Raw genomic sequence first — 23,676 nt, forward strand, 5'->3', positions numbered from 1 at the left:
GAGGGCGCATACTTTGAATAAAATATTTGTTATCATTCTCTTGAAATAAATGTGTTTTTTTCTTGAAAAAAATACCGGTTTCATATGTATACACCTGGTAATGCTAACCTTGTGGGGACAATGCAGCGCTGGCAGTAACTAAAATTACAACTATTCCTAAGCTATTAAATATTTCGATCTAAAAGTTTTTAAAGAACATTAACAGTCTTTTCCGAATTTCTGTCGCGAGAAGTCTTTGCTTTGTCAAAATTACTTCGATAAACAAAACACTGGAGGTGACTAAATTCCGATTAACTTCAAGCATCAGAAAAAGGTTAATAACATGTTTTTAAAAATACGTTTTTCAGTTACCGTAAATCTATCTTTTAAAAGATACCCTAAATCACATTCCCTGAAATTTTTATGTACAAAATTCCAAATACTGTCGAACAGAACAGGAGTTAAAGTGAAAAACAGAATGAAAACAATTTGTTTTTAAAAGTCATTTTATTTGCCTTAATTTGAAAAAAATCAAACTTTTTGTCCGGAGAAAAATATGTGCAATGAAACGCTACATTCAAATATATCCTTTAATAATTAAAATTCAGAATTTTTTAAAAGCCTCTAGGGGACTTCGCTTTTGCATGAGAACATTTTAATGACCCCTTATTGCGTCCTTCCTCTCGATTAGTGGCATAAACATTTACCTGCAACGCTAGTTCATCCCCTCAATCGTTACTCTAAGAACGGCTGAGCATGTAACGGGCAAAATTCTCGTCCACGTTGCGTTGTAATTTCGTTGAGTGGATTTGAGGGTCCAGCGGGTGCATGTGCGACCGGACCTCAACCCCTAGTAGAGGTTAGAGTATTTTGAAGTTTGAAAATACGGAACGTGAGGAGTAAAGTTTCGAAAAGATAAATTTAGCTTCACAAGTTCCATCAGCATTAAGCATTTTTCTACATTTATGCAATAAACTTTTGCTTGGAAGAATTATTCATAAATGTTGAGTTTAAATTGCAATTCATATGTCAGCACTATTGCTAAATAATAAAGAAACATTATTTTGATGAAAATGAACTTCATAGTGTGCTATAGATTTACTCTGGCCATCTTTTCTTCTGATCTTTTTTCTTGTTTAACTTTAAGTGCTTGTTACTTTGGGAAGAGCACTTTAAAAGATGTTAGTCTCTTGCGAACTGATTGAAGACAGATTGGTTTCTGACATCGTTTCTTGCATATATAGGAACTTCACCTAGCGTCTGATTATAAACAATACACATTACGATGACTTTGCGCGTAATCAAAGTATAGTCACTTCTCGAAAATTTACAAACTATACGTATTGATAGAAATTAGCGAAGCTGAATGTGATGTATTCTATTGATAGCGATTGGAAGCTAAATGACGTGTGCTGGTACTTCCAACGAAATTATATATTAGTGAAACGCAGTGGAAGCATTCATGAATTTTGTAAACTTTACAGTTGTTAATACATGCTATAGTTGTGATATTACAACCAATTCTAAGAACACTAACCATAAGAATGGCAACAAGCAGATTAGATGTATGAGTCATAATGGTTTTGAGAATACGCAATGTAAATCCCAACATCTGAATAATAGAATTTTTCATTTTAAAATGAACTTTATCATTGCTCTTAATTTCACTGTTTAATGTATTGTTGTTAGGCTTAATATTTATTATAGTACCATTAGCTTGCAAATTTCTTTGCTCACATTACCTAATTACATCTCAGATATCCGGTAATATAATAGCTGAAACGTCTCAATTTAACAGAGAAATTTGCACGTACTTCTTAAGGGCTCTCGAAATCGAGTGGAAATCGTAAAAGTAAGATTCAGGCCAAAAGGTGAAGCCATTTTTTCTGATTTTTTGTTTAAATACTCTGAAGAATATAAAACTCTCGACGAAGGCCGCTGTTTTCGCAAAAATTCTACTGTTTATGTAAAAATTAAAAGAAATAAATTTTCCTCCATAGCATTGTTGCAGTAATAGACTACAAGCCCGTAGTAAAAAATGAGATGGTCAAATGACGCAGCAAGATTTATGTTTAGACGGATGCTCCTATATAAAAAAGTAACTTTTATCACTATGCCGTCAGTTTTTAGCGATACAAGTGAGCACAGGCGAAAGTTGCATTTTACACGTGTGAGTAGTGAATTACGGCAATTTAGTTTTGTACGGCTTTCTTTTTAGTGATAGACCCTTAAAAAATGACAAAAAACCTAGTGCCATACAAAAGTAGTGGTACAGGACGTTAAGAACATTTTTTAATTATCCCACAATTTTTGAAGCAATACGGGTAATTTATTACTGTACGGCATTTGTGTAATTCGCTTTGTATACTCATGCAGTTCCGTTATTCAGCAATGCCGTACGTATTTGCAAGTACAGTGGTGAGAAACTGAATAAACTACCCTTTCCTGGGACCCCCATAGTATAAGATCATTGCAAAATGTACGCCCTTTTTTTAAATATTATGTAATACTTGAAAGTATATATGATCATTGTGCCGTCTAGAAAATATGGTTAATGTAAGTATAAATAAATAATTACCGGAATTATGAGGGTGTTTTTAATTATTTTGGCTGTAAGATCTTTAGTTCATCTACGGCAACTTATTTTTTGACATTATGTTAGTGAATATTATTGTTGTACCTTATAGCCGTCTATAATAAATGGTACCAAATAAAAATATTAATAAAAAATATATATTAAATTATATATTTTTTAAGATCAGTTAAATGCTCCTAGATTAAGAAGAGAAGGAATATTTTCAAATATTATTTCTATTTTATACGTAAAAAAGGTAAGTCAATATGAAAAAAGATGCCCTACATTTTAATGTAGACCATTTTTTACAGCTGATAAAAATAACAATTCCGTTTATTTCAGATGGAACATAATGTATAATATACTCAACGAATGAATATCGTTATCATTATAAGTAAAAAGTACAATCAATCATATTAAATAATAATATCTTATGATACAGTGACGATAACATAATTTTATCCGCATTCTATAAAAGATGAATATATCTAAAAATATATGATACATAATGTTTTCTAACTTTTATTGAAATTGTTAAGAATTATTGTTTTTAAATAAATTTAAATGATACATAATTTTAAATTACGTCAACAAAACTTTAATTTCATGTATAAATACTAATTCTTGTCACGTGGCGCCGTTGCCACGTTGCACTGTTGCCACGTGGCAAGGAAGAAAAAGAAAAAAGATGTCTTTCTTTTGCAATCTCAATCTAAACGTCGACTTTAATTTACACTATGAAAATGCTTTTTTGAAAATTTGTAGAAACTTTGAAATTTTTTTTTGCCAAAATTGTTTTAACAAGAGAGAGTACTTCTTTTTTCCTTTTGCCAGATAAATTTGTCAATTGCTTGTAACATTGCGGATGATACCCTTTTTCTTCGAAATCCTTGGGCAATTGAATTGTTGTTAAATCAACAGACTTCCTGGAACGTTCAGTTTTTAGCTTTTTTCTAAGATCGACTGCTTTAATGCAACTAGTCAAGACTGCACGTGTTAAAGATTTTATTTTATTGTTAATAGGATCACCAGCTAAGCCACGAATAAAACAAAGTTTTTCTCTATTTTTTTCCACATTTTGAGTAGAAGCACTACTTTTCTCGAGGTCCGACATGTTTAATGAACTCAAAAAAGAAGCCAACGCATTTTGGAGCGTCGTTTACGTTATCATACCTAGTAAACAATATAAAATATTTCAGTGCTGCGCGATCCTGGCAGTGCCGTAGGCATGTGCGTTACGGCCTCTTCCGTAACACACAGCTAAAGGTAAATTGAATTTGAAAATATAAAAGTGTTCGAATGAACAAAATATTGTTTGCATTAGTATTTCTCATTAATTAAATTATTTTTAAGGTGAATAGTTTTGCAAAGCAAAGTATATAAAATTAAACTTTTATTTTTTCATTTAAAATACTCTCATATCAATGTTAACTTTCTTAGATGTACGGCATTTACTATTTATTGATGATCGTTTAAAGTATAGATAAACTATCTCAATGATGTACAAAACAATTTCACCCGAAGTTCAGTTTTTTCGGACGGAAAGTTATTTACCCTAGAGACCCATATGTTCCATAAAAAATTTACGGCATGTCGAAAAATATCATCTAATTATAAAATACTTTCAAATTCACTTAATTTTTTGTTGCTTGAAATTACCAACCCCTGTACTAATTAGCAGTAAGAGTTACAACCCTTGGTTTTTCACCCCTGTACTTGCAAATAGGTACGGCGTTACTAGATAACGAAACTGCAAAAGTACTCGTATACAAAGCGAACTACACAAATGCCGGACAGTAATAAATTACCCGTATTGTTTCAAAAATTGTGGGATAATTAAAAAATGTTCTTAACGTCCTGTACCACTACTTTTGTATGGCACTAGGTTTTTTGTCATTTTTTTCAAAGAGTCTATCACTAGAAAGGAAGCCGTACGAAACTAAATTGCCGTAATTCACTACTCACATGTGTAAAATGCAATTTTCGCCTGTGCTCACTTGTACCGCTAAAAACTGACGGCATGGTGCTGAAAGTTACTTTTTTATATAGGAGCATCCGTCTAAACATAAGTCTTGCTGGGTCATTTTACAACCTCATTTTTTACTATGGGCGTGTAGTCTATAATGTGTTCTACAATTCAGCGAAGCATGGAGCAGGTAAACCAGTTTTCGAACTTGGATTTTCCTATTGGACGACCTTAGCAAAAAATGGAAAAACTGCCATCCCTTATGACTCAAGTCTGCAGGTAATAAAATGCCCACTATGACCGACAGTGATTCGTTAAGGCGGGAAGAAACCGCATACAAAAGCTAGGGGCTACCACCCAAATAAGTGGGTGAATACCCAAAAGGTACCATCTTCAGCACCTTTCTCCTAAAGTAGTACTTTGTACATTAGATAACAATATACAAGCTCTCTGTATAGAAAGGCAGATAGTACCCATTTCCTCCAAAAAATAACAGATTTATTCCCGTTGTACACAAACTCTGCATGTTTTTGCAACTTAAGGACTGCCTATAATAACTGGTTATATAAGTATAGCGCTCCGTTTCGGTGAACCTGCGGGAGCTTGTACAAAAAGGTTTCAAAATTTAATTTTATAAACATATATTGCAATATAAAATTCAATTGCGCATCTTCTTTTCTCCGTCAAAAAATATGGTATGTGTATTTGTTAAAATAAATAGAAAATGCTACTAATTTTTTCTACCAAGCTCAAACTGCTTGTAAAAAATGCAGTTTTTGCCTTTACACTTTCATATTCATTTTGAAGTAAAGTATCAGTGGCAAGACGATTGACACTTATAGTTTTGGACAAAATCACGTACAAGTGCACATAAAATACAGTCAGATGAGGTAAAATAAAGCCATTTTGTAGAAACAATGAGCAGCACTTTCTATTCATTTCAACAAATACTCGTGATGTAAGTCATTTCATACAAACAGTCCACGAAAATAAGAAATCTTGACATACTTGGCATAATTCAGCAGATCAAAATTATTACTTAACTACCTTGAGGATAGGTCTTAATCTAAAGTTTAAGTCTCTGTCGATAGGGCTTTAAGTGCATTCCCTTTCTTGTAGTGTATGTATTTTTTTCTTTTTGTTTAAGTTTTATCTTTAAGGTGTATTAATTTTTCTGAATTTCTATTTAACTGCACTGACCTTATTTACAGCTTTCACTATATCAGCTGCTCCATACTACAATAAGAATGCTTTGGATTTTTAAAGATTATAAGCTCAGGAGAAAACACTGATTTTGTTTAGTTTAATACTTCTATTTAAAGTTTTCAACGAATTCAACAAATCAACTTTTCAACGAATTCAACTTTCCATGCACACGACCGGAATTCTTTGCGGCTTGGCATAACGTAATATATTAATTAGAAAATGGACACAGTTCGCATAAGAATAAATGGACGAAAAGAAACACTTCAAGGTTTAAGGTCAAATCGTAATAAGAGTACACTCATACTCAAGTAACATTATAAAAAATAAATAGAATTTATACCACAATTAATTTATAAAATTTCTAGTTAAAATATAAGTTACTCACAATTTTTTATCGAGATTCTAAAAATATATACAGTCGAGTAAAAATGGTCGAAACCATACATATAGAGAAGAAATTTTGTAGTAAACTCACGAACTACGCATTATTACAAGGAGTGAAGATTGAATAATATTTATGATACTATTATAAATTTTGCGATTAGGCGGTCGAATCCTCAGCTTTACGAATAAACCTTTCATCTAGTTACTTCTCTTATCAAAGAAATCTCATAGGTCGTGTAGCAATAGCCAGGTTTTTTATAAAAGGTGTACAAAAATACGCCACTATAACAAATATTTCGTTATAAATGTTAAATGCACATGTCTCTTCACTTCTAAGAGAAGATAGAAATCTATTCTTTGCAATTAACCCACCTGCCGATAAGCGTAACGCTTAATTCCTAGTTTAGAAAAATATGCAAGGTTTGCGTGAATATTACTTCTGAAATCGCTCCCGATAGTAAACATTATCCCGCTACTCGTCACTTCTAGACTCCTTCCACATACCACTTTTTCAGTTTTCGTGGTTGCTAATTCGAGTTCACAAAATTTTCGTAATAGAAAATCTCCAACCTTATCAACTACCAAGGAAATGGATGACTCGATTAAAGCAAGAAATACGTGCAAGTCGCTAAATATAAAATTTTTGGCTACATACTTGTAGTGTGGAATTATACATACTTGCTAAAGTTGAAAGTGCTACTTTTCCTATAATGACTGTGCTATACGTCACAAGCATTCGTTTTGCTGATGAAGCCATAGCCAATTGAAGCAGTGCTAAACCAGTTATGATTGATAACAGAATCGAGGCTCCAACTGCGGCCAGACCAGCCACCCAGACAGCCACTGAAATCGTGTAAATAGATATTTATTTCTGTAAAAATGTATGATTTACGTTCTTATGCAATATGGTTTAAAATTTTTCTTAAGGAATTTTCCCCACAATTCTGTTGACACATTTTGGGTAGTGATGGTACTGACAAAATTCTGATCGTCCTTTACCCGCCATTTACTGGTCATGTGTTGTAAAAGGGTGAATGCGGTAAAACCAAAAATATAAAGAAATAACTAATTAAGAGTAATTAAATACATTTTTTTATCATTTTTGCACAAAATCCTAATTAGAATACATAAATCATTGTAAGCTAAGAAAAAAAAGACTGCAGATAATAATGAAATACATGTTCGATATGCAACATAACCAATAAATCTCAAGCCTTACGTGACGGGATTTTGAAAACACGAATGGCTAAGTTATAAAGAGTTTAACGCGTAAATGAACAATTGTCAGAACAAAAGTTTTCTATTGAAAGTATAATGAATAGAAGAACAAAACGTATTCCTTTTAATCGACTTCGCAATATTTAACGGACGTGTATGAAGAAATCTAAAAAAATTAAAGAATTTAAAGGAAGCAGTAGAAATTTCTGTCATCATATTTCATAAAAATAATTACTAATGGACTTTTTGAATATTTCCCATAACTTTCTAAACAATGTATTGAAAGAACAGGTTAACCGTTTTTAATTGTTTAAACACGTCCTTTCTAAAAATATTTTTACTATTACATTTCCCGAAATAAACAAAATATTCAATTATTTCGAGCGTTAAATGCTGTAAAACGGGTATTTTATTGAAAAAAACCATTTTTATTCGTTAACCATCTATACTCAATTTGAAGGAAATATGAAAAAAAACAATAATTAATTGTGTAAAAAATTACATAAAGCTTTTCACAGAATTAGCACTCTTCGAAATCATTCAATATTATGTTTAATTAATAAAATATGATTTTTAAAATATTTTATGGGGAAAAAATAATTGTTTGAAGAAATTCAGTTTGTTTGAAAAATTGAAAAATAGTTGATATATTCTTTCTATACACTATTGACTATACAGTCAGGAAAATAATTGTATGTGTTCCATTCTATATTACGTATTTCTCAAAAGTTTTCGAAAGAAAACTGCTTTATCAAATAAAATTGTTTAAACAAATAAGAATTTGTTAAGAATTAGAAGAAATGTACCCAAATTATGTAATTATTCAACAGAAAGTAGCATAGAATACCAACGTAAGAAAAAAGTGAAATTATTAATTATTATTAATTAATAATTATTGACACGATTGGAACCCGAAATATCTCTTTTTATCAGAACGAATCATCGTGAAAGCATTAAATCTATTATTATTATTATTTAATTATTATTACAAAGTGGTCTTCTGAAATTAAACAAAAATTTATTGTTTAAATAATGAAATGTTTTTTAAAATTAATTTACTTCTCCAAACAATGACTAACCAGAACATTTCATAAAGGCCTATTAGTTTACTATATGAAGAAAATATCTTAGAACTTTTTCTATATATTAGCTTTCTATCATGAAGGGAACAAATTACATATAATAAGTATCATACTGATATAAAGTTGTTACAATTCTAAAGGAATGCTACTTGAAAGCCTTCCAACTTTTATTATTTCCGAAATATCATGAAAAATAAAATTGCATCATTGTAGTGTAATTTCATAAAAAACGTTTATTGCTTAAAACTTTTGTTTGAGAATGGAAGTTTCTTTTCTCCTGTATATACATTAAAAAAACTATAAAACCCCACATTATTGAGTGAATTGAATAAACAGAAATAATTTACAGTGCTTGAAAAAATGAAATGTGTAAATGTAGATTTACGTGTCGAATATTATTGATAGCTCATTACATGTGAGACGAGGTATTAATATATTCTTCATTGAAACTTAAAGTATAATTTAAACATCACCGCCACATCAGCCTCAGTTTTGAGGTTATGATTTCGTATTTTCAATTGATTGGTGAAATTGTTCATTTTTAAGACAAATACTTTTTAATTATACCTACTGGACATGAAACTTAATTTTAACCATGGATTACCATTCAAAATTATAATTTGTTTAAAATATTAGTTTGATCAGATTTACTAGCTTGACCCGTCATTACTGGTATGACCGGTAAAACTGGTAAATTTACCCGTCATACGGGTAAGGTCCCATCTCTAATTTTGGGGACTTTCCCAGAAGTTTAGTAGGGGAAATTCCACAAACATTCTTGTGAAAAATTAACGCAAAAGTATTGAATTCCCCCAGGACTGGATAGGGAAAATTCCCTATAATATTGTGGAACAACATCTCAAATTTCGTTAACTTTCGTCGAACTTTTCACAAAGAAAATTCCCAAAAATTTGTGAAATATTGCCTTAAACTTTGTGAATATTGATACTCATTATTTCGGGAAATGTTCGTAAATTTTTTGCAATATTAATCAAAAGGGATAAATTTGCACGAAAATTATATGAGGAATATTAAAATTTTGAAAAAAATTCGCCAAAATGTGTGGAATATTAATAAAAAATCAAGAGTCAGCTTCGACCGTAGCAATGGAAAAGCCTCGCCCTGAAGCATCCGCCTTGTTCGTCACGATAAACTAGGCTTCAAGCATGTTTTGCTGCGCATCGAATACTTCCTTAAACACTCGACGCGTCAGTCCTGTTGTAATAGAGACGGCGCGGCACATAGCGCTCTGGAGGATTTTCTTCCGAACTACCAGCTCAGAGCAGCAAGATTCAAATGAAGGCGATAGCCAGAGCTGCCAGATCGAGCCTAAAGTTTACCCCCACCATTCCTACCGTTTTGAATCTGCAAAACAGAAGGTGCATGATTGCCACTGGAAGTTCGTGTGTAAGCCGAAAACGCACGATTCGAACTTCGGTTTTCTCAGGTTTTCTGCAGCACGATGATTGCTGATCTGAAAGCTTCGGAAAACTTCGGTGGTCTTCTGTTTATATCTTGATCCTCATTTAAAAGAAATTAAAGAAATTGGCGATTTTGATGTTTTGCGTGATTCTTTTTAATGCATGAGTCGATTTTAAAGTTTTATTTTCGTCCGTAAACAGACTAGCACCGTTCAACAATATTTACGAAGTCTAACACGACTCAAGCCGGCTAACGAAAACTAGCATCGTTCATAAAGCCTAGCGAAAAATAGCAGTACTCGCCGATGCCTGACGAAAAGAAGCTCAACTCGCCGAGCGGTAACGAAGCGGAGCACAACTCGCTAACGCGGACGAAAAGTAACACGACTTAGCGAGCGATGATCAAGCGTAGCACAACTCGCTTAAAACTAATGAAAAGTAACACCACTCGGCGAGCGATGACGAAGCCGAGCACAACTAATACATCGCAGACGAAGAGTAGCATTACTTAAACAGCGCTGACGAAACTTAGCATAACTTACAAGGGGTGAAATGAGTATAAGAACATTTTTGATGGTTTTAAAAGTTTTAAAAGGGTTAGTCAAGTATTTTGGTACCTTTTCTGACATTCCGATCTGAGGCGAGGTAGAAACCCACCTCTTGCCGCCGGACAGAATGTATTATTTTGTATTAAAATGAAAAAGGTGAATTTTTATCATGAATTTACATATCAGATATTCACTCCTTGCAAGAACGAGTGCCAAAAGAAAAATTTTTGTATGCGTACACTGTAAGTTGTATAAAAATTATTATTTTGAGTTGAAGTTACTCCGAAATACCTTTTTAAATAGAACGAGAAAATCGAAGCTTTCACTTGAATAAGAACCACGTGAAGGCAAGCCACTCCTAACGCATCATCTGAATAGTGCATTTCGACATTCTGTGCGATAAGGTGGTTATCATAGAAATAGGTAATCATAGAAATTTCTTTGACACCAGAAGACGAAAAAAATAAGCCCTATAACTTTAAAATACATCGAGTCTATCATACTGTAACTTTTACGACACACACACACACCAACAAAAACACAACATCTTTGTTTTAAGACCATCATAAATCGATTCCTGAGTGTTCAAAACGTACTTCTATAATGATATCTAAAATCTTTAAAAATGATTTATTAGTTGTTTATCTGTAAATTAATGTAAGCTAAATTTTGTAGGGAAAAAATATGTCTTTAAGATATGTCAGAGACTAAACTTAACATAAAATTTAATTTTGCTGCAACAAAACGTTCGAATAATACCTTTTAATGTTTTGTTATTCAAATAAAATACTCGTCAAATTGACAAAGTTTTCAAATAGCTTACAGACTGTTATTTCAAATTATTGGTATTGATAAAAGATTTTGACAATACTTTATCACATGAATTTGAATTAATTAATTTCATAAGCAACAGCGAGTCATGCTACTTTTCATCATTGCTTGACTTGTGGTGCTACTTTTCGTCAAGTTTTTGCGAGTGGTGTTACGCTTCACTAGTGCTTTGCAAGTGGTGTTAGTTTTCGCTAGCGCTCTACGGGGCGAGCTTTTCGTCGTGAGGTACTCTTCTAAGGGCATGTGATACTTAGAAAATTATCTATTTTACCAGTTTTAGGTTCTGCCGGCTTTTTTCCTAGAATAATAAACATTTTGTCTTAAGAATGTTAGAAATGATGGTGAACATGCTAACTGGCGTCCCCGCACACTTTTTTTGTGGGTTAATTAAACAAATTTGATTTTGCTCAATTTAATGTGTGTGTGTGTATATTTCGAGGATATATTTGTTACAACTAACCTTGTTTATACTTTTTAGGCAATCAAAACGTTATGATATTTTATAGCATCTCCGAATTTAGTTTTTAAAATTTGAAATTTTGTGGAAAAAAGCCGGCAGAACTGTACCCGATTGACCAAACGACGAAGTATCTCACGCCCTTAAGGCTAGCGTGCATCAAGCCAGCACCTCCGCTATATAAAAATTGAAAGAAAAAAATCAAACACGTAATCAAACACGACGAGCCTTAAAATCAGAGACTCAATTGACTCAAGACAATTCTCTAAAAGATTGTTTTTTAACAAAGTCGAATATACCTGGTACAGAGGGGTTGATTTTAGTTATTAATGGTTGATGTCCAAAAATCGAAGTGGGTAGTTTCGAGGAGTCCAAAAATCATAGACTCCGTTTAAGCTAGAAAATTCTAAAAAATATTATTTCTTGACAAATACATATATACGTGGTAGAGAGGGGTTGATTTTAGACGTTAAGGGTTGGAGCCTAAAAATCGGAGTGGGTATTTTCAAGGAGCCTAAAAATCGAATAATCCAGTGGATCGACAACGTTCTCAAAAATATTATTTTTTGACAAGTCATATATATGTGGTGGAGAAGGGTTGATTTTATACGTTAGGGGTTGAAGCTAGAATATCAGAGTGGGTTTTTGCGAGGAGCCCAAAAATCAGACTCTATTGACACTGGAAAATTCTCAAAAATATTATTTGTTGACAAAGTCATATATACGTGGTGGAGAAGGGTTGATTTTATAGGTTAAGGGTTGAAGCCCAAAAAGCAGAGTGTGTATTTGCGAGGAGCCTAAAAATCAGAGACTCTACTGACACTGGAAAATTCTCAAAAAATTTTTTTTTTACAAAGTGATATATACGTCATAGAGAAGGGTTGAATTTAGCCGTCAAGGGTTGGAGCCCAAAAATTAGAGTGTATATTTTCGTGGCGCCCAAAAATGGAAGACTCCATTGGTACTAGAAAGATCTCTAAAATATTATTTTTTGACAAAATCATACCTACGCACAGTGGGCTGGATCAGGAATTGTTATAAACAAATTATATTAACAATAATGTCAACATCATGAATTGTTTACTTAAAAAGTATATTTGTAACTTGCATTTGCTTAATTTTATCGACAAAATGATACTTGATCATGAAAATTTGTTTTCTGCTATAATTTGCTTAATTTATAAACAAATTATATAAACAAATACATAGTTTGGTCATTCATGGGCAGAAAGTAATCATTTTTCTTTCTTATCGCCTTCAGTTTGTATTGGTAGTAATTATTAGTGATGCAGACATGTCATGTGACATTATTTGTTTATTTTATAAATAAATTTTATAAACAAATACAAAGTTTGTCCATCTATAGACAGGAATTATTCGCTTTTGTTACTAATAGTCCTTAAAATATTGAAGTAGTAATGTTTTAAGATAAAAAATTGTCATTCGATATTATTTGTCTATTTTATAAACAAATTATATTATATGCGATGTTTTGTGACGATTCAGAACAATTAGCTTCCAAGTTGTAATTGTCAATCATTTCAAGAATTTCAGGATCCATTTCAACTTCATTCTTGCGCCTTTTCTGCCTTAAAGAGGCAATTAATAGATCAGATGATACAAGAAGATTGTGCATTAAATCATCATTAGTCGAAACTCGAGAGCACTTTCGTCTGTTGAATTCTCTGAACCACTTGAAATCTTTATTACGTGCTTCTGCAGCTTCTTCTGAATACTGTGCGATTGGAAGTAAAAAATGCTGCATAACCGTTGCTCCATGTAGCAACATTTTGTGTACTGTTGGAGGCATAAAAGACCACGGGTAAAGACTGACGTATAATTGTGCAGTTTCAAATGCGAACTTATTAAAAAACATGGGAGGAACTTTCGTGCTACTACTTGTTAACATTTGCAAAATTTGATAAAACCTAACAATCAATTCTTTATTCACTCCTGTTATTTCAGTAGCTAGGTCAGGATCCGCGAAAAATCTTCTGGCGGTGTTACCACTATTCGAGTTACCAGTTCCATGCCTTGGCTGATCTATAATCAGACCAGTACTTTATTTAAACTCCTTGCATATTCGAGTATGATTAGCGTCCTTTTGCTTTTTTTCCTCCAGTCCTTGCACATCTATTTTTGAAATCTAAACGACAACCTATATGTATTATACATCCAAAAAATCGCATCTTTGTATGTAAAAGAGAAATACCATATTCCAAGTTCGTGATAATTTCTTCTTTCAGCTTCACAAGATCAAGTATGTTCATTTCGCTTGGCTTAGTTCCATAAATGTAGCAGCTTGCCGATGAAAGTGTATCAGAGAGTACAAGACAGACCTTACCATCTACCATAGTCAATTTGATGTCAGTTCTGACTATGTAGATGCCATTCGGTGTAGTGATCTTCGTTGGCTTCAATGTTTTGACTTAGCATTTGATTTCTTAAATCTCTGTTTTTGCCATTTCCTTTGTCTCCTTGGCGAATATAAATTCTATTGGTATGCATCGTCTAGGAGACCCAAGGTGAGAATTGTTCCAAACAACTGCTGAACTTTCACTTACCTTCAGGCATAATGGTACCATCGATATCGTAAACACTGTCGTATCTGACGAATCTTCGTCCGCAAACATCTGATTATACGTTTCCTGATCTGAAGCTCCATCGCAGTCATATTTTGTGAGTAAATCTAAATTACAAGTTTTCACCCCCTTGCCTATAGGAAGAAGTTTACAATTAGGGTCTTTAAAAAGACGTATTATTGAGTGATCGATTAGAGACTGAAGGTTGATGCGAGCTTCTGTTTCTGTTATAGAGACCAGCGCCTGCGATGGATAACAATCTTTTTTGCTTTAGCAACTTCATAATACGAAGGATAGACATCCGCATTTCGCGTTTTAGCCTGAAATTGAATGACATTGTATTGATACTTAGATAACTTGGCTTCTTCCATTAAAGCTAAAGCTTCTTCTGCAGAGTAATATTCTACTTCTTTACCTGAATTATAAAAAACATTATCTGAATCGCCACTGGTATCGATTAGAAGAGACACAATTGCATTAGAAGTTTTTGTTCTTCCAGTCGTTCTCAATATTCCGAGAAATGCTTCTTGAATCTCGATTGCCGAATAAGTTTCCTCTATGGTCATCAATCTGCGTCTCTTTGTTGCAGCCGAAATTTCATCAAAACTGTCCGTACCCAATCTTCTTCCAGGACTTCTCTTCAGCTCTGAAAAGCCTTCAAATAAATCTGAATTAAGCCACTTCTCAAATTTCATTTCAAATTTGCTTTTAATAGAGAAAGGTGGCTTCCAATTCTGATAGACATGTGTAAAAAGTGTCTGCTCCGGTATCTGCCACCTATTTCCAAGCGATCATCATCAAGACTGTATTTCGCTTGCAAATAATTTAGCAACTTTTTAGTGTCTTTAATGTCATTTTCGCGAAGAAAGTCGAAAATTATTCTCTTAGAGACTTTAAAAGAGTCCATTTTGTAAATAATATTTACTAAGAATTAACAAATAGTATTATAAAAATAATAATGTCGCTAATAATATAATAATAATAAGAATAACCACAAACCTGCGTATGACGAAGCCGAAATAAGTTGAAGATAGATCATAAAAATGAATTCACTCTTGCAAGCCTGTTGTACTTATAAAATAAGAAAATTAAACATTTCTTGTGCGAATGTATCTAGCGACATCCATCTAGCGGCAGAGTCTGAACTAACAGCTATTGGCGGTAAATTTTGAATTACTTACAAAATTAAAAAGTAGTTTTAAAACGAAATACATTTTAGACACCCTCACCAAAATTTACGTAAAACATCAGTCTACTTTAAACTCATATTCATTTGTAATATTTGTTTATAAGATTAACAAATAATATCGAATGACAAGTCTTTACCATTTGTATATTTATACCTTATACCATTTGTATATTTTTTAAAGGTGATCGGGAAGAAAGAACGATACTTTCTTTCTATAAATGGCCAAACTATGCATTTGTTTATAAAATTTCCTTATGAAATAAACAAAGATTATCGATTTATAAGCCTGTATTACTAAAAATGTCCAATAATACAATTTAAAGGCGACAAGAAAGAAAAAATGGCTTTCTGACCATAAATGTCCAAAATATGCATTTTTTCATATAATTTGTTTATAAAATAAACAAATAATAGCGAATGACAATTTTTATCTTTAAACATCACCAATTCTATATTTTGAGGACGATCAGTAACAAAAACGAATAATATCTTGTGACAGGGTAAATTTTATTTACATGTCACTTTTAAAAGGGGATTCATTTAATGATTCGCGAACGACATGAACACGGCCAAAAACGAAAGTCTCGACCATAGGGCACTCATCAAAAATTGTTAACTGTTTATTTATACTTTTCGAACGTTTTTTGCATGGCTTCTCCACCGCCTTCAAATCTTCGAGAAGGATAACAACGCCACGGACTTAAGGGATGAGCTGTCACTTCCAGGGGTCTCCCGAATTTACCAACGACCAGGGTGAATTACTTATCACCAACCACATTTCCGCCATCTTGTACCTCTAGTTTACGATCTCAGCACGAGAATGCGGGCCTCAACTTCTCATTAAGGGAGCGTTCTCGGTTGAGAATTCACAGTTTTCTCTCTCCATCTTGTCGCCGAGGTCTGACGTCACCACTACAACTGTCACTCCATGGTATGGCCACCTAGACCCAGTCTAGTAACTATACCACTACAGTTACCGGATATGGTCAGAGCTCACGCTGGGCCCATCAAAACTCTCACAGTACGTCGCCATCTTGGGAACATTGCAAATACCATACCAGGGAGTTGTTGCACCACCTAACGCTACCCTGCTCATGCTACGTCACATTGGTTTAAAATGTATGGACACTGGAGAGGCTTTACAACCAACGATCTGAAACTTGGCAAGTGTGGTCTCATCGATCTTCGGATGGTAAATCATTTGGACGTCAACATCGAGATTTGACCATGCAATGAGGGAATACAGAAAAGTTATAAAATGTAAAATCGGTAACTCTGTGCATGCCGTAAGCTTAAGGAACTTGTAAATATGCGAATGCGCCCCCTCTGTGGTCGAAATTAGTTAATAGGCTATTTATATTTGTATATTAGAACGATGGATCCACGTGGATTATGGATTGTGGTAATGGAACATGTTCATTACATTTTGAACTCGGTTTTCTGTTTCAGTTATAGATTTTTCGATTTTTCCCGCTCTAAAATTGGAGTTACGGTGAATTACCGGAGTTTCGGATATTTTTCACTGTAGTTTCATGGAAATTCATAGTCCACGTTCAGGCCAGGATTGTACTAGCAGTTACGTCATCAAAATAGTATTAGATTAATGGAAATTATAGTTTTATTCTAGTACAGTCCCTCCAGGTGGCGCGCTGCCAAGTGAGGCTCCGGGAGTTTCAGGTCATGGTTAGGTTATCGGATTGGGATCTGGGTTTTAGTGAGGACTTTTCCTTGATTTGTTTGGTTACATGGGATTAGGTTGTCGAAAATAATTTCTAGTTTAGTTAATAGATATTTTGTAAAACTGTTATTTCGATGTCAGTTTAGGATTTAGCTCATAAAACCATGGTCTTAATAGTACTTTTATAGGTATATCAAAACCCAAAGAGAATGTCACAGAAATTGTGTCATTGTGGATTGCACTGTTATTTAACAATTTATTTAGTAAATCATTCTAGAAATAACTCTTAGATGGTAATTATCGGTAATTCCGAGATTCTCTGGTAGTGCGTTTCGGCTTCAGGTTCTGTGAACGCGCGCTGACGCGAGAAACCCGTTGAGTTGACGGTCTAGGCGCGTTGCACAGCACCTGTCACTTTTAGGGTTCCGAAATCGGAGGCGAGAATCGATTCTCGATTCTTCGATTCTCAAAAAAAGTGTGGATTCTGAGAATCGAAGAATCGATTCCGACTCCGATTCCGATTCCCTTACTATAAAAAAGCCCTCCATTATTTAAAATTTAATGCAATTATTTCAAGTCATATTAACATTTAACTAACATTATAATAAATAAATATAATATGTATAATATAATATATTTTTAAAAATATATTCCGATTACCTTACTTTTAAAAAAGTTCGTTATTATTTTTAATTCAATTTTAATGCATAAATAATTTAACGATGAACGAATAAAGAAAAATATATTTTAAAGCTTTAATATTAGTTTTTATTTTTACTGTTCCTATAACGGGGAACAGCAGAAAGTTTCTATCAATATCAATAGCTTGTAATCTAAATATATGTAACTATACATATATTTATAATATAACTATAAATATATTACAAAGAAAAGGAAAAAATGTTCTTTTCGATTTCCTTGAATAAAATATAAGAACTCGCCTTAAAAAAATGGGATCCAAGTCGAAATATGTCGGTAGTATGTAAATAAAGGTCATACAAAAACGGAAAAGGCTTTCACTGCAATAATCACTCTTAAGTACCGAAAAAAATTAAAACATCATCAGAAATGAATGTGAAAGCTTAGTTATAAAGTAAGAATAAAATTCCACACCTTTCTGAGAATCGGAATCGATTCCGGGATCCCTAGTCACTTTCACTTTCTTTTTTGGTCTCCGCCTGGCACCATCGTTATGGAATTGTTACAATCATTATTGCCGAAGTGACTCGGAATTGTCTCGGATTCTGATTCATATTGAACCTTATTATCCTTCATTGGATTGGGACATTCAACTTTATAAACAAAAATTAAAGAGACGCGAAAACTGTATGGATACCAGGATGTCAGAGGTAATTCCTTTTCTTTATTCGGCAGGCTTAGCTATGGCGGAAGTGGGTCGATCTATGAGGTCTTCTGAGACGAGAGACAGTAGGCGATGAGGTAGAAAGGGACAAGGATAACAAGAGAGTTAGGGTTAAACGGAAAACACCAGAGAGAGATAGGAGGGTTGGGGGATGTTTGAACAATTGGAAGCTCTCATAAAAGGGTTTAGAAAGGAAACAAGAAAGATATTGGATGACATGAATAGGGATATGAATAGGCAGGGAAATAATGTAAGGGAGAAGGTGAAAAAGGTAAGGGAAGAATGGGATAAATGTTGGAGGAAGGAGAAAGACAAGGTTTGGGGTAAGCTAGAGAGCATTGAGAATAGACAGAAAGAGTTTGAAGAACAGAGATCTAGAAAAATAAAACAGTTGGAAGAACGGGTATCCAGTCCAGAAATTAGGAATGAGCATATGGGGGAAAAGACACAAAATGAGGAAATAGTTTAAGGGAAAGAAAGGAACGTCCGAAATGAGAATGAAAGATTGAAGAAAAGACTCAGTGAGATTGAAAGAAGATTAGAAAGGGAAGAAAGGACAAAGAGGAAAAATATCATAGTAGTTAAGGGATTAAAAGTAGAGGGTGAAACATGAGAAGTGGAAATAAAAAACCTTTTGCGAGACATTAGAGTGCAGGTAAAGGTAGAAGGAGTCAAGAGAACAGGAGGGACAAAGCAAGGAAAGGAAAGAATGTTTCTAGTAAAAGTGGGCAGTGAGGAGGAGAAAAATAAAATTATGGAGGGAAAAACATTATTGAGAGGAAGAAGCGAAAGAATTAAAGAAGATCTGACATGGAGGGAGAGGAAAAGGAGATGTCAAATAGAGCAGAGGGCTTGGGTAGTGAGGAAAAGGGGCCATATGGTGAGGATAGGGAGAGGCAGGTTATGGATAAATGGGGAGGAATGGTACTTGAATGAAGAATTAGAAGAATTAAGGAAAACAGAAAAAAGTCTTGAGAAAGGTAGTGGGAAGGAAGACGAAAAAGAGTCTAGAAATAAATCCGAGGGTTCCCAAACGACAAAGGGGAAACAAAGTGAAAAGGAAAGAAGAGGGAAGGGAAGAGAGAAACGTGAAAATAGCTTCCTGGAATGTGTCAGGTTTGAAAAACAAGAATAAGGGATTTTGGGAGGAGTTAGAAAAGTGGGATGAGATTATAATAAGTGAAACCTGGACAGATGAGAAGGACTGGAAGGGAATACAAAAGCTGTTACCGATAGATTATATGTAGACAATGCAAGAAGCATGAAAAGAACACGTTAAAGGGAGAGGGATGGGCGGCATGGTGTCAGGGGTGAGAAAAGAATTAGCAGTAAAAGGGATAAAAGATGGGGACATGGAGGAAAAAGATGGAACACTGATAAGAAATATTACAATTGAGAAAGTAGAAATAGCGGTGATGTGTTTATACAGAAGAAGAGGGGAAGAGGAAGGCTGGAGAGTAATAAGGAGGTGGATAGAGGAACAGAAGGAGGAATTGGTTTTAATAGGAGGGGACTTAAAGCCATGGACTGGCGAACAAGGGGGAGGTTTACGGGATGAAGAAAATGAGGCATTTATAAGGAACTCCAAACATAGAGAGACGGACAGGGAGGGGAGGAAGTTACTAGACATGATAGGAGAAACAGGATGGTTTATATTCAATGGCAATATAAAAGGAGATGAGGAAGGGGAGATCACATTCATAGGAAAGGGAGCCACAATAATAGACTACATTTTCGCTGAAGAAAGAATGCGGCATATGATAGGGAGTTTGAAAGTAGGGAATCAGATAGGGTCCGAGCAGTTTCCGGTCATAGTTACACTAAGAAGAGGCGTCAGTAAGCGCGGCAGAGGGAGAAAGAAAAAAGGGTGCGAAAGAAACACGAAAATGGGAGTCTGGGGGGTAGATAAATTAAAAGTGTTTAAACAAAAGATGGAAGAGGAGAAGGTTAGGTATGAAAAAGAGGAGGAAATAGACACGTTATTTGAAAGGTTGAAGGGGTGCATTGAAAAGGTAAAAGATGATCTGGGTACTAATGATGAAAGAGTAGGGGGAAAGAGAGGCTGGTGGGACGAGGAATGCTGGGAGAGTAAAGAGAGAATAAAAGAGTGTACGAGCAAATGGAGAAGAAGGAAAGTGAAGAAGAAGGAGTATAACAGGAGGGAAAAAGAACATGAAAAGATGCTGGAAATAAAAAAGCAAAAGGGAAAGGAAGAATATAAAGCAGAAGTAGAAAAAGCGTTCAAAGAAGGTAGGTTGTGGGAGGTGATAAATAGGGATATAGGGGAAAAGAAGGGCGTTAACGAAGAAATAGGAATGAAGGAATGGATGGATTATTTTAAGGGTCTATTAGGGGGAGAGCAAAATAAGATCAAAAGAGAAAAGTGTAGGATGGTTTAAGGAGAAATGGAGGAAGGGAACGAAATAACAAGAGAAGAAGTGGATGAGGCAATAAATAGGTTAAAAAGAAACAAGGCGACCGGAGAAGATGGGATGGAGAACGAAGCGATGAAGTTTGGAGGAGAAGGGATTAGAGATGGGATGTGGAAGATCTGAAACAAGGTCTGGAAAGGGGAAGGTTGGCCGAAAGAGTGGACGATGGTACTGCTGGTACCGCTTGTCAATAAAGGGGGAGGAAAGAAGGTAGAGGAATACAGAGGGATCACTCTCATGACAGTCGGCTATAAAATATATGCAGAAATCTTAAGAAACGGGTTGGGGAGTCAGGTAGAACAAAAAGAAAGCATCCCACATAATCAGACGGGATTCAGAAAAGGGATGAGAACTATAGACAACATATACGTACTTAACTATTTACTTAACAGAAATATGGAGATGAAGAAAGGGAAACTAGTCGCTTTGTTCGTAGATTTTAAAGCAGGGGTGTAGAGGAAAAGTTGGTGGAGAGGATAAAGGATATTTTTACTGAAACCAGGATTACGGTGAAAATAGGACGGAAAAAAGGGCAGGTTTTCTGGACAGACCGAGGTCTAAGGCAAGGGTGCCCGTTGAGTCCGTTACTATTTAGTATCCTACTGGCAAACTTAGAGGAGAAGCTAAAGGAGAAAGGGAAAGGAGGATCGGTTTTGGGTAATAGCAAACTATACTCTCTAGTATTGATGAGAATCTTCGAAGAGTATGTGGTAACAAAAGAGATGACGGTGAACGTAGATAAGACAAAGGTGATGTGTTTCAGAAATAGAAAGAGCAAAATAAATTACGTTTGGAAGATGAAAGGACAAAAAGTGGAAATTGTGGAGGAGCTCTGTTACCTAGGTTTTTGGTTTGAGGCAGGAGGGGGAAACGAGCTGCAGGTGAGGAAAAGAAATGAATGTGCAAGTAAAGTAATAGGCCAAGTATGGGGTATAAGAAAGAGAAGGTTCCAGAACGATTGGAGAATGAGGGTCTGGTTGTTTGATGCGTTGGTGTGGGCACTGTTATGTTTTGGTGTGGAGATCTGGGGATGGAAGGAACATAGGAAAATAGAGAGCATGCATGAGCGATTTCTGAGGTGGGTAATGGGGTTTAGCTAGAGTTGCCCAAGATATATGTTAAAAGAAGAGTTAGGAAGAGAAAGATGGTTACTAGATAAATTAAGAGAGCCTGGAGGTTTGAAGAGAAGCTAAAAAGGGGAGAGGGAAGTAGAATTGCACAAGCATGTTTCGGTGAAATTCAGAACAATGAAGTGAGACGTAATGTGGGAAATTCGAAATGGGAGAAAGAAAGGAGAAAAATGAGAAGGGTGTGTAATATTCGAGAAGGGGTTATGGAGTGGCAGGACATAGAGTTAGAGCTATTGGGTAAACAAGGAGAAGAGAGATGGACAAAGATTATAGATTTCGAGGTACAATAGATGGTATATGATGGTCAAAGGGTTGACAGAACCAGAATATCTGCAAAAAATAGAAAAGGAAGAAAAATGGAGTAGGGTTGTACTGTTCAGAATGGGAGAAGGAGTGAGAGCATGCAGATATTGGATGGATAAAGAAGAGAATTTACGCAGAGTATGTGGATACGAAATGGACTATTGTTTATCCTACGTAATGCGAAAGAGTAGGATATAAATAGTAGTTAAGTTAGCCTAAGGATGGAATTGTAAATATATGTACAGAGAGCGGAGGCCCTCAAACCCGTAAAAGGGAGAAATTAAATACATACATACATACTAATTATTTATTTTGCTAAGATGCTTTGACATATATTTTCATGAAGAACGAAATTAATTGAATTATTTATTTACAGATAAAAAATAATAAGTGAAAAATGACTCATTTTGTCTCTTTGTTTGTTTATGTAAAAAACAGAAAATAATATAAATTCAAAAATCTAATCCATACACGCTCTTGCGCAACTATCGCCGATTATTTCTATTGAAGAAAATTGAAAATCGGTTAAGAATTGTAGGCTGTAGGTGATTTTGAATAGTAAATTCCTAATACAGCCCACTGTGCTACGTGGTACAGAAGGGTTGATTTTAGCCCTTAAGGGTTGGAGCCCAAAAATCGAAGTAGGTATTTTAAAGAAACTCAAAAATCAGAGACTCGATTGACGCTAAAAACTTCTCTGACAGATTTTTTTTAAAAGTCATATCTACGTCGTAGAAGAGGTTGATTTTAGACGTTTAGGGTTGGAGCTAAAAAATCAGACTACATTGACACTAGAAAATTCTCAAAAATCTTATTCTTTGACAAAGTCATATAAATGTGGTAGAGAAGGATTGATTTTATACGTTTAAGGTTGAAGCCCAAAAATAATGCAAAATTCAAAAAGATTATTTTTGGACAAGGTCATAATTGCCTGTTAACATAAAGCTCTACCACGTATATATGACTTTGTCAAAAAATAATATGCTTGAGAATTTTCCGGTGTCAGTAGAGTCTTAGGTTTTTGGGCTCCTCGAAAATACCCACTCTAATTTTTGGGCTCCAACCCTTGACGGCTAAAATCAACCCTTCTCTACCCGGTATATATGAGTTTGTCAAAAAATAATCTTTATGAGAATTTTACATTGTCAGTAGAGGCTCTGATTTTTGGGCGCCTCACAATTGCCCACTCTAATTTTTGGGATTAACCCCTTAACGTATACAATAAACCCTTCTCTACCACGTACAGTCTGTCAAGTTAAAGCGTGGGTGGCTTTACTCGCAGTCGGTAAGGTGTATCGACATGATTTTGGTGTCAAAATATTAAGAAGAGCT

At 34.5% G+C, this 23,676-nt stretch overlaps 1 protein-coding gene across 1 annotated transcript in view; it reads right to left on the reverse strand.

Annotated features, from left to right (window-relative positions):
* Positions 1-23,676, reverse strand: part of LOC117169598 — a 394,158-nt gene that overhangs the window by 191,521 nt on the left and 178,961 nt on the right. The window contains exon 3 of the mRNA XM_033356049.1: positions 6,789-6,953. Coding sequence (XP_033211940.1) covers positions 6,789-6,953 — 165 coding nt within the window. The remainder of the gene's footprint in view (positions 1-6,788; positions 6,954-23,676) is intronic.

The sequence above is a fragment of the Belonocnema kinseyi genome, chromosome 3 (genome assembly GCF_010883055.1).
Source record: "Belonocnema kinseyi isolate 2016_QV_RU_SX_M_011 chromosome 3, B_treatae_v1, whole genome shotgun sequence".
NCBI classification, from domain to species: domain Eukaryota; kingdom Metazoa; phylum Arthropoda; class Insecta; order Hymenoptera; family Cynipidae; genus Belonocnema; species Belonocnema kinseyi.